Source organism: Jaculus jaculus, chromosome 5 (genome assembly GCF_020740685.1).
Source record: "Jaculus jaculus isolate mJacJac1 chromosome 5, mJacJac1.mat.Y.cur, whole genome shotgun sequence".
Taxonomy (NCBI): domain Eukaryota; kingdom Metazoa; phylum Chordata; class Mammalia; order Rodentia; family Dipodidae; genus Jaculus; species Jaculus jaculus.
Window position 1 is genome coordinate 78,883,546 of NC_059106.1, and position 12,448 is coordinate 78,895,993.

Consider the following 12,448-nt stretch of genomic DNA (forward strand, 5'->3'; position numbering starts at 1 on the left):
CTCCTCTGTGTCTGAAAAACAGTATTTTAAAGGACTCCTCCCCTTCCTTTGCCTCCTACAGTCTTTCTGTCGCCTCTTTCATAATGGCCGTGACCCTGGAGGGTGTGACAGAGATGTTTCATTTAGTTCTGAACACTCCACTGTCACTTTTTTCCCAGCACTTTTGTGAGTTTTGAGTGATCAAAATGGTCACTGCCATCTGAAAACAGAAATTTCTCTAACCAAAAGTGACAATATTTAGAGGGCAGCTTGGTGGGCACAATATATCCATTTAGCCAGACATCAGTAGTAGTTTCCCCCCTAGGTCTTACAACCTTCTCACCCATTGGCTATTGATTAGGTTTTTGGTACCAGGCAGGAATTCTCTCCCATGAAGCAGGCCTCACGTCTGATCAGAGAACAGTTGGTTTCCCCCATAAGAGACATGTCACCATTGCACCATTTGGTCCATTTGGCCTGGCTGGCCAGCCTTAAATTTTGCAAGGTCCAATGCTGGTTAACACCATTTGACTTTTCTCTTCCAATAGGCTGCATAGATGTTTCCAGCATTCATTTTTAGAACAGAATGCTCTGATATATTTTCCCTCTCCCTGCTGGAAATAATGTGAGAACTTAGCTGAGCTCTTGGAAGTAAAATTCACGAAAGTGTGTGAATCCCCACCCCCATAGTGGAAATCTCCCAAGTTTTCTCTCCAGACTCATCATTTACACATACCAACACTGGACTTCCAGCTGCTCATCAAACAGTTTAGATTCTCCCACCCTGGACCTGGTTCTTTTTTTTGCTTTTTTGAGGTAGGGTCTCACTCTAACCCAGTCTGACCTGGAATTCACTATGTAGTCTCAGGGTGGTCTCAAACTCACAGTGATCATCCTACCTCTGCCTCCTGAGTACATGCACCACCACGCCTGGCTGAGTCCCGCTATTCTTATGTGCCAGACCCTTTTCCAGATTTTTTTAATGGCCTCCAATTCTGATTTCATTATTGTAGTAGGAAACCAAATAGGGAAGTATACCAAAGACATCCTTGTTATATTAATATTTGGAGTGTTTATAAAGAAAAACTCTAAGTATGAACTATAAAGGCTTATAATATATAAATTCACTTGCATATATGAAGTTAAGGAAGCTCATTTCTGCTCTGTGTGGCTTAGTTAGGGCTGAGAATTCTTCATTCTGGATGTTAGAAAAACTAGTACTATTAGCTCTTCTCTACATAGACTTCTCCAAAGAGTAGCTTGGGCTTCTCATACTTATAGTGGCTAGGTTTCAAAGAAAATGTGCCTTAAGATGCAATAAAGGCCACCATCATCTTAATACCTAAGCTTCAAATCTAGCATAGCATCATTTCTATCATATTCTATTAATCAGTCAGTCACAGAGCCCAGGTTCAGGAATTAGGGAATAAACCTCACCTCTTAGGGGCAGGAAGATCAAAGGATCATGGGCAATATTTAAAACTACTTCAGGGATGTACAGATGACTCAGCAGTTAAAGGTAATCTGGGTTCAGTTCCTCAGTACCCATGTAAAGCCAGATGCACAAAGTGGCTCATGCATCTGCAGTTCATTTGCAGTGGCAGAAGGTACTAGCGTGCCCATTCTTTCTCTCTTTCTTCTCTCTCAAATAAATAAATAAAAATTTAGGACTGGAGAGATGGCTTAGTGATTAAAGCACTTGCTTGCCTGAAAAGCTACAGGACCTCAGTTTGATTCCCCAGGATGCACATAAGCCAGATACACAAGAGGGTGCTTGTGTCTGGAGTGTGTTTGCAGTGGCTGGAAACCATGGCACACCCATTCTGCCTTGCTGTTGCTCTACCTCTTTCCCTCTCTCAAATAAATAAATAAAAGTAAAATATTTTTAAAAATTAATTCCAGGTTTGCATATGCATTTCAAATTCTGTAAATGATTTGAGTGCAAATTATACAAACTTTCATCTTTTATTCCCTCATTGCTCTGTTAAGTCCTAGTAATCAGTTATTTACTGATGATGTTTTGTTTTGTTTTGCCAGTGGAGACCTAAAGTTCAAAGTTTTAGTAAATAAATATTTACTGTTGAATAACAACAAAAAAAAAATTAATCCCAGGTATGGTGGTGCATGTCTTTAATCCCAGCACTCGGGAGGCAGAGGTAGTAGGATCAATGTGAGTTTGAGGCCACCCTGAGACTACATAGTGAGTTCCAGGTCAGCCTGGGCTAGAGCGAGACCCTACCTCAAAACAACAAAAACAAAACAAAACAAAATTTAAACACTTCTTATTAAATATAAATTATTTAGATTTTTCCTGCTTGAAAAATCCATTCTTCTTTTCATAAACCTCGTCAAAAGTCGCCTCCCAGTCCAGTGTGGTGGCACATGCCTTTAATCCCAGCATTTGGGAGGCAGAGGTAGAAGGATCGCTTTGAGTTCTATCTAGGTCAGCCTAGGCTAGAGCGAGACCCTGCCTCAAAAAAAATAACAAAAAGGTCTCCTCCCTTCAGAGTCAGACTAAGGTCCAGCATTTCATCTAAGTGAGGTATAGATGCATGAGGCCTCTTCTGTGAAGTTTTTGAGCCATACCTCCTTGGGTGTGATTCCACTACATCTGAAGACCCGTGGTCTAAAAGAACAGGTTATCTGCTTACCATGTGCCAACTGAACAATGATGGAGCAGGTTTTAACATAACTTTTGTAAAAGAAAACTGACAGGCATGGTGGCACATGCTTTTAATTCCAGCACTTGGGAGGCAAAGATCACTGAGAATCACTGAGTTCAAGGCCACCCTGAGACTACAGAGTGAATTCCAGGTCAGCCTGGGATAGAATGAGACCATCCCTTGAAAAACAAAGGAAAACAAAGTTACATAGGGACCATTTGTCTATAGAAATCCTGAATTCCAGCCAGGCACATGTTGTCAGCACCCTAAACAGATCGAGTATAACTTCCTGGAAGTTGGTTTTTATAGTTCTTTTGTTTTGTCTTCTGAGTCATCCTTCCTCTGCCATGAAACAACTATTCTTATCTGTAAAATATTAAAAGTCCAGAGAGATTGAAAATGGAAAGAGGAGTTAGGGAGATGGCTCAGTCATTAAAGTGCTTGCATAACAAGAGTAAAGATCTGAATTTAGATTCCCCAACACAAACCTAAAAAATAAAACCAGGTATGGTGGCATGTGCTTGTAGTTCCAATGCAGAAAGATCCTCAGAGCAAACTGGCTAGATAATCTAGCTAAATTGGTAAGCTCCAGATTCAGTGAGAGACTCTGTGTCAAAAATAAAGTGAAGAGCAGCTAAGGAAGACACCTGACATCAACCTTTGATCTCCACATGCACATATGTACACACATATACACCACACACACAGAAATGGAAAGAAACAAGATTCTTTCTGTCTTGAACTATATCTGAACCTTTTAGTCCATTTTGACAGTTATTCTAAATTATCTTAAAAACTGGAGGGGCTTAGCGGTTAAGGCGCCTGCCTGCAAAGCCAAAGGACCACAGTGCGATTCCCCTGTACCCATGTAAGCCAGATGCACAAGGTAGTGCATGTGTCTGGACTTCATTTACAGTGACTAGAGGCCCCGGCATGCCCATCCTCTCTCTCTCTTTCTCTCTCTCAAATAACTATATATTTTTTTAATTTGAGGTGTTTCTCTGAATAGCATCAGGGTTTATGAGACAAAAGCCACAGTAGTGGGGTCTTTGAAGATAAGCCTTTCTCAACTTTGGAGCCTCCTGTGCAGCTGCAGCTGTGGGATGGTAGCATGGGAGTCTTTAAAATCCTATTGCGGGGCTGGAGTCATGGCTCAGTGGTTAAGGCATTTACCTGCAAAGCCTAATGACGTGGGTTCAGTTCCCCAGTACCCATATAAAGCCAGATGCACAAAGTGGTGCATGCATCTGGAGTTCATTTGCAGCCACTGGAGGCCCTGGCACACCCATTCTCTTTCTTTGTTGGCCCCTCTTCCTCTCTCTGCTCCCAAATAAATAAATAAGATATTTTTAAAAGGGGGTCTAGAGAGGTGGCTTAGTAGTTAAAGTGGTTTCCAGCAAAGCCAAAGGACCCAGGTTTGAGTCCCCACTACCCATGTAAAGCCAGATGCACAAGGTGTCTGGAATTTGTTTGTAGTAGGTTAGGAGGCCTACTATTCTGGCCATTCTCTCTATATGCCTTTGCCTGCCCCTCTCTCAAATAAATAAATAAAATATATTTTTTACACAGCAGGTGCTCTTGCTCCCCAGGGCTGCATGGGCAAGCACAAATGCCTTAGAGTTGTGAACATAACATGTGGGAGGCGGAACTGCTCATCCACAAGGCGCCCGCCCTTCATCTGGTGTGAACTCCTGTTCAGGGCTTGTGGTCACTATGGCATGGGAAGCGAGGCTGCGCTTGGGACAAGTTTCTGCTGAGAGGTGAAGGCTAGTGCCTGGCCTCACACGTGTCATACTTTCAATAACAATCACGGCAAGGTGACAGTAGTGTTGAGCATAGGGACATATTACACCCTGCAGGAGTCAGGGACAAAAAAAAAATATGTAGTTTTTTAAGGGCTGGAGAGATGGTTTAATGGTTAAGATGCTTGCCTGCAAAGCCTAAGGACCCATGCTTGGCTCTCTAGATCCCATGTAAGCCAGAAACACAAGGTGACGCAGGCATGCAAGGTCACACATGTGCACAGGTGGTGCGTGCATCTGAAGTTCGATTGCAGTGGATTGAGGCCCCGGCACACATCTCCTGTCCTCGTACTCTATCATAAAAATAATTACGGGGAGCCAGGCATGGTGGTGCACGCCTTTAATCCCAGCCCTCGGGAGGCAGAGGTAGGTGGATTGCCCTGAGGTCGAGGCCATCCTGAGCCTACATAGTGAACTCCATGTCAGCCTTGGCTAGAGTGAGATCCTACCTCCAAAAAAAAAAAAACAGGGGTTTGGAGAGATGGCTTAGCAGTTAAGGCACTTGCCTGCAAAGCCAAAGAACCCAGGTTTGATTCTCCAGGACCCACATAACCTAGATTTACAAGGGACATATGCATCTCAAGTTTGTTTGCAGTGGCTAGAGGCTCTAACGTGCCCATTCTCTCTCTGTCTCTCTTCTCTCCATCTCTCTCTGCTTGCAAATAAATAAATTTTTAAAAAATAGAAGAGATAAAGAGGGCAACTTCATATTGATTACGGGAACAGTGAATGAAGAGGACAGTATGATTTTGAACAAATACACACTGAACACAGGTGTACCCAGTTTCACCAAACAAAACAAAAAGAAAAAGTGAGCGTGGTGGTGCATAACTTTAATACCAGCACTCTGGAGGCAGAAGTAGGAGAGTCACTGTGAGTTCGAGGCCACCCTGAGACAACATATTGAATTCCAGGTCAGCCTGGGCTAGAGTGAGACCCTTACCTTGAAAAAAGTAACAACAAATACAACTAGATATTTAGACAAAGATGAAATCCAATACAGTAAGTAATAGGGTGACTTCAATACCCTTATTTCATCAAGAGATCAATCATTCCAACAAAACATAAATAGAAACATCTGGGTTAAATAAATAACATCATAAATCAAATGGACTTAACAGACATTTCAGAACATTTCATCCAAACACTGAATAATGTACATTCTTTTCAGAAACCCATGAAACTTTCTCTAAATTGATCACTTAGGACACAAGACAAGTCTTAACAATTATAGGAAAATTAAATAATTTATTATATTCTGTCTGACCACAATGAAGTATGACTAGACATCAACAGCAAGATAAACTACAGAATATACATGAACTTATGGAGGTTTAACAATGTACTGTTGAGTGATGAATCAAACATCAAGGAAATAAAAGTATATATACAATCAAGAAAAAATGAAAATACAAGCCAGGCGTGGTGGTGCTCGCTTTTAATCCCAGCACTTGGGAGGCAGAGGTAGGAGGATTGCTGAGAGTTCGAGGCCACCCTGAGACTACATAGTTAATTCCAGGTCAGCCTGGACCATAGTGAGACCCTACCTCAAAAAACCAAAAAGAAAAAGAAAAAAGAAAATACAAAGTAACAAAACCTATAGGATACAATAAAATCAGTCCTAAGAGGTAAGTTTATAGTTACAAGTGCTTCCATTAAACTATCAGAGAGAAGGCTAGAGAGATGGCTTTGCAGTTAAGGCACTTGCCTGTGAAACCTAAGGACCCAGGTTCGACTTCTCAGGACTGACATAAGCCAGATGCACATGGTGGCTGGCACATGTGCCTGGAGTTCATTTGCAGCTGCATCCCCCCCGCCTCTCCCTTTCCCTTTCCCTCCCTCCCTCCCTCCCTCTTTCTCTGTCACCTTCAAATAAAATAAAAATAAACAAAAAATAAAAGGAAAAAAAGTACAAAGAATGAAGCCAGGTGTGGTAACACATGCCTTTAATTCCAGCACTTGACAGGCAGAGAGGTAGGAGGATCGCTGTGAGTTTGAGGCCACCCAATTCCAGATCAGCCTGGGCTAGAATGAATCCTACATCGAAACACCAAAACAAAACAAAAAAAGAATCAATGAAACCATTGTTCTTTGAAAAAGATAAACAAAATTAATAGAGCCAAACCAACCAAAAAAAAGAGAAGAGCCAGGGCTGGGGAGATGGCTTAGCAGTTAAAGGCACTTGCTTACAAAGCCTGACAACCTGGGTTCAGTTCTCTAGTGCCCACATAAAGTCAGATGCACAAAATGGCTCATGCTTCCAGAGTACATTTGCAGTGGTAGAAGGCCCTGAGCCCATTCCTCCTCCCCCATCTATCTGCTTGCAAATTAATTAATTTTTAAAGAGATAATTTAACAAAAAAAGAAAAGAACAAAGGTAACAAAATAGACATGAAAAGGGAGATATTAAGCCGGGCATGGTGGCGCACACCTTTAATCCCAGCACTGGAATTTGAGGCCACCCTGAGGCTACATAGTGAATTCCAGGTCAGCCTACCTCAAAAAAAAAAAAAAAAAAAGGAAGGAAGGAAGGGAGGAAGGAAAGAAAGTAAGAGAAAAGAAAAGGGAGATGTTTACAACAGATACCAATGAAATTCAGAAAATCATTAAGATATATTCTTTAAAGACATATTCCACTAAACTGAAAAATCTAAAAGAAATGGATGGATTTCTGGGCATATATAATCTACCAAAATTAAACCAATATGAGATAACTAATTTAAACTAATTTATGACAAGCAATGAGATTGAAGAATAGTAAAAGTAATACTTCCCAGCTAAGAAAAGTCTAGGCCCACATAGAGTCATTGTTGAATTCTAGTAGGTCTTCAAGACCTACTAACAATGCTTCTCAAACCATTCCATAAAACTAAAAAGGAAGCCCATATTATCTTGATATCAAAACCAGATAACAAAGAAAAATTGGCTGGAAAAGGCAGCACATAGCCCTCGGGAAGCAAAAGTAGGAGGATTGCTGTGAATTCAAGGTATAGATCAATTTCCCTAATGAACATAGATGCAAACAGTCTCAATAAAATACTTGCAAACCAAATTCAAGGACATACCAAAAGATCACTCATCATGATGAAGTTGGCTTTATTCTAGAGATGTGCGGATGGTTCAATATATATAAATTGGTAAATATAATACTAACATAAATTGACAGATAACACATAGTTGATCTTTGGCATCTTTGTCTTAAGTCATATGGTAGTTTTACTATACTGCACCAGACTGGCCTTGATAGGCTAATGGTGGGAAAGTAAACTAGTTCAGCCAGTATATAAATTAGTATAGTTTCCTCAAGAAACTAAAACTAGGCCTACCATATGATGCAGCTGTACTGTTCTTGGTTATTTATCTAAATGACTCCAAGTGGACATACCACAGATGCATAATATATGACAGATGTTTATTGCAGCACTGTTCACAATGGTTAAACTCTAGAACCAACCTACATGTTTGTCCACAGAGAAAAGAATTAAGAACATGTGGTTTATATGCACAATGGAATTTTTTCAGACATAGAGTTATATTTGTAGGAAAATGTATGCAACTGGGTGTAATTATTTCCAGTTGAAAATTTAAGCCAACCCTAGAAATAAAAAATGTATTTTTTCTTTTATTTATGGTTCCTAGACTTTATATAAATGCACAAAATCATGTATGTTTATATGACATGACAGGAGAAATAAAACTACCTAGGGGAACAAAGGAGACTGGCATGAGAGGAGGATGGGTAAGAGAAGGGCCTATGGGGGCAGATGTGCTCAACATGTTATATATACTTACATGATAATGTCCTTATATAGGTCAAAAGTATGTTCTTCTATGTAACAAACCACTGTTAAACTACATAGCTTAAAACAGCAAGGGCTGGGTGGAGACAGCTCGTCGACTGTACATCATGCCAGTTGGAGTGGTTGACTAGGACTGTGGGTCACTTCCCCACATGACTGACAGTTTTTTTTCTCTTGTTAGGGCTTCCTTTTGGCCTGAGCACTGTTGTGGAACATAACAAAGCAACTCTTACAACTCAGAACAGAAAGCGAAGCAAATGACGAGCGGTGTGACGGTGCTGAGCCTAGTGCCGAGCATGCACACAGCACGCTCGTGCTTCTGTGGCCTCAGTTAGTTCTATACGCATGCTACAAAAAACGCATGAGGCAGCCAAGCGTAAGAAATGGAAGTACATATATCTGAAAAAAAATGCTTAGATTTTCTTTTCATGGATCAGAAAACAAAGCACAAATTCCATGCCCTGGCTTTGGTCGGAGTTCCTCTCCCAGTAGGCTGTACTCCCAGAGCCCTTGGTTACGCAGCTTAAGGTGGGGACAGCTGGGCACAGGCTTTCTTAACCCCCATCCTTCCCTTTATCCTCCACAGTGGAGCTGTTGGGAATCCCGATGGGGAGCAGAGTCCTGGGTGTGACAGTTGAAGAATACTGTTCTCTGACCTCTCCATGCAAAGCACACTATGAGGTTCTTGGATTCTTTGTCTCCTATAGTTTGTATCTACTTGAACAAGAGTGGCAGCACAGGTCCCCACTTGGATAAGAAGAAGATCCAGCAACTCCCTGACCATTTTGGGCCAGCCCGTGCCTCCGTGGTTTTGCAGCAGGCTGTCCAGGCTTGCATTGACTGTGCTTATCACCAGAAAACTGTCTTCAGCTTCCTCAAACAGGGCCACGGTGGTGAGGTCATCTCAGGTAAACATTCTTGGGTTGGGATAGCCTCCTAGTCTTCATTGCTTCTGATGAGACATCCTTGTTCCCACACCTCATGAATCCTTATTTCCAGCTCCCAAGCTCTGCAGAGCCATATGCATATCTCTACCAAGAATAGCCAAAAAGACCCTCACTAAGCCTTTGAACAGCCTCTCTGTCCCCACACAGAAAATATGAAAATGTGGCTTAAAGCCATCCCAGAAAAAGAATCAGAAGGGCTGTGTTGTGGCAACAAGAGTTTCTTCTGATAGCTTCCCTTACTGACCTCTTCTCTCCTTTTACTCCTTATAAAAAGGTTGTGAATCCCAGGACAGAGAAGTGTAATTTCTATGTTCTTTCCTGTTGTGATTTATTTAATAGCATTGCATTTTTTAAGTATTTTTATTTATGTGTTTGTTAGAAAGGGTGAGCATGGGTGCCCCAGGGCCTCTTGCCACTGCAGATGAATTCCAGATGCAGGTGCTGCTTTGTGCATCTAGCTTTATGTGGATATTGTGGAATTGAACCCCAGCCAGCAGGCTTTGCAAGTTAGGCACCTTTTACCAATAAGCCATCTCCCCCAGCCTATGCATTTTATTTTTTGCTCTTGCTGAAAATAGTTTTCTGCTATACCCTACTTCTATTTCAATTTTCCTAAGTTTAAAACCTTGCACACCAAATCTATGAAGGTTTAACCTGCAGCTTTCCAGTGTTGACTGTAATGCTATCTCACAGGCCACTTTCCTTCCTCCTTAACATGTTCCTGTAACTAGCTTCAGCTGACATACAAGACCCTATAAACAACTAAAATATTTCTGGTTTTCTGAGGTAGGGTCTTGCTGTAACCCAGGCTGACCTGGAATTCACTATGTAGTCTCAGGGTGGCCTCAAACTCACAGCAGTTCTCCTTCCTCTGCCTCCCAAGTGCTGGGATTAAAGGCACGTACCACCATGCCCAGCTAAAATACTCTTTTAGCAAATACTTATTGGGCCCTTCCTATATGGTATAAGTTATTGCCAGACACTGGCACTGGTAGAAAAGAAGACCAAACTAGCTAACCATGAGAAGGGTGACAATAGAGAAATGTGGAGGAACCACATTTCCTGGTTGGCTTAGGCAATAATTGGCTGCATGGATGATGGAGGCATACAGCAACAGAACTCCTGCAAGAGTTTGGGTGCTGCTGGTATCTTAAGCCTATCTCCTTCTGAGACCCAGACCCAGACTACCACCTGGTTACCCCTCAGCTTCTGTGCAACAGTTTGCAAAGACTGGGTCTTCTTTACTCACAACTCTGCCCCCACCCTCAGAATTCTCTACTCCAAAACTAGTTCCTGCCAGGCATGGTGGTACATGCCTTTAATCCCAGCACTGAGGAGGTCAAGGTAGGATTGCTGTGAGTTCAAGGCCAGCCTGAGACTACATAGTGAATTCCAGGTCAGCCTGGGCTAGAGTGAGACCATCCCTTGAAAAATAAACCAACAACAACAAAAAACGATAGTTCCTTAGAGTGACCTATCTTCCAGGTCTCCATTTCCTCACTACACTCAAAGACAATTACACAGGTCTTTTGCTTCTTCAAAAACTGTGTCAGCATTTTGCTAGAAATAAACAGGGAATAAAATAAAATCAAGTATGAAACACTCTGAATGTTGCCAAAATCTAGTGTGCTTAAATAGATTGGAAAATGTGTGCCTAAAGTATTTCTGGCAATGGCAGCTGGTGATTCTCCTTTTCTGCCTAGTTTCTCTGTTCTTGGGCAGTTCTTGTGAAAATAGCACCCTAAATGAATGCATTTCCTGGAGGCAGCCTAGCCAGGTGGTGAAACATCTAGAATTATGTTCACAGTTGTTTTCACATGTTGAGTAAAATCATTCCAGAACCCTGAGGGTGCAACAGACCTGGCCTGGCCACTCCCATTATTGCACACCCTTTGGAGTTGGAGGCAAAAAATCAAAGCCCTAAAGGAAGGGAGGGAAGGAGGAAGGAAGGAAGGGCAAGGAACAAGAGAAAGGCAGGCCGTCAGCCTGGGCACTGATTGTCTTTGCGGAACTAGCTAAGCCTGAGACAAGCAGTGGGCTGGGCTCCTTCTGCCCGGCACAGCAGTGCACTGCACTGCCCAGCTGACGTACATGCCTCTGTTTACTCAACTCCACAGCCGTGTTTGACCGGGAACAGCATACCCTCAACCTCCCAGCAGTTAACAGCATCACCTACGTCCTCCGCTTCCTGGAGAAGCTCTGCCACAACCTTCGGAGCGACAATCTGTTTGGCAACCAGCCCTTTACGCAGAGTCACTTGTCACTCACTGCCACAGAATACAGCCACAGCCACGACAGGTACCTACCAGGTAGGAGCTGGGATGGGGCCTGGGCTGAGAGGGGGGCAGGGCTGGCAGCAGCACCTATGAGAGCAAGACCAGCCCTCGGACATGCTACCTGGGCACCTACAGTTCAGAGATTCCGTTTCTCGTCCCTTACCTTTGCCATATCTGGGATGCATCTAGCACTTTTCGGTCTTCTCTCATCTTTACTTTCATCAGGATTTTGTCAACTAGCTCTAGAATTACTCTTCTTTCCTCTGGACCCCTAGCTCGAGAAGAAACTGGCCAATGATTCCCCTGTGAGCTCCAAGCCACGTGAAGTCACAGTGCATCTTCCAGTGTGAATCTGGCGACAGAGGCCTAATGTAGCTCTCCTTTGCCAGTAGGAAAGTTTAGTCTCAGGCTAATTTGCTCGCTGATGATTGGCCATCCATTCTTTCCGTTGGCGCTTGGCCCTAACTCTTCAAGCACTGCCAGTGTAACAAGTCAATTCAAGTTCCTGCTGTTTCCAGCCAGGCTAGAAAATAACTTTTTTCAGTTAACATACCAGAATCACAATGAAAAAGTGGATGCCACATGGCTTATCAGTGAGTAAGCACTTTCAGGAGAGTTTGAACAGTGAATGGAGCTCGCCATCTCTAATCTGAGTACCTGAAGCAGAACTAAGGGAGGGAGGGAAGGAAAGCTCAGTCTTAAACATAGCAAGGAAGGTTGCTGTAGGGAGGGAGGAATGGCTCTTTAAGAGACCAGTAGGTAGTGTCCAGAGCAAAAAGCAGAGAAGCGGCGCTGTCAGCATGGAGCTATGCTGTTTTCCATGAGAGCTTCCACGGGAGTTCATGAGTCTGAAAGGTGCCCTGAGACCTTTTATATGAGTCTCATTCCCACGCTGCCTTCCCTAGTGTCTTTTCCCTGTATTCTTAATGGAATCACTTCTGATTAAAATGCCACTTCTGGAGAATGTGTTCAGGGAACTGA

The 12,448-nt window shown here is 42.7% G+C and overlaps 1 protein-coding gene across 9 annotated transcripts in view; it reads left to right on the top strand.

Moving 5' to 3' along the window:
- Nucleotides 1-12,448, top strand: part of Scmh1 (Scm polycomb group protein homolog 1) — a 224,630-nt gene that overhangs the window by 194,180 nt on the left and 18,002 nt on the right. For 8 of the 9 annotated variants that reach the window (XM_045149870.1, XM_045149867.1, XM_045149865.1 and 5 more), the window contains 2 exons: nt 8,952-9,152; nt 11,309-11,500. In XM_045149870.1, coding sequence (XP_045005805.1) covers nt 8,952-9,152; nt 11,309-11,500 — 393 coding nt within the window. The remainder of the gene's footprint in view (nt 1-8,951; nt 9,153-11,308; nt 11,501-12,448) is intronic. The other variant, XM_045149869.1, reaches the window with a different exon arrangement.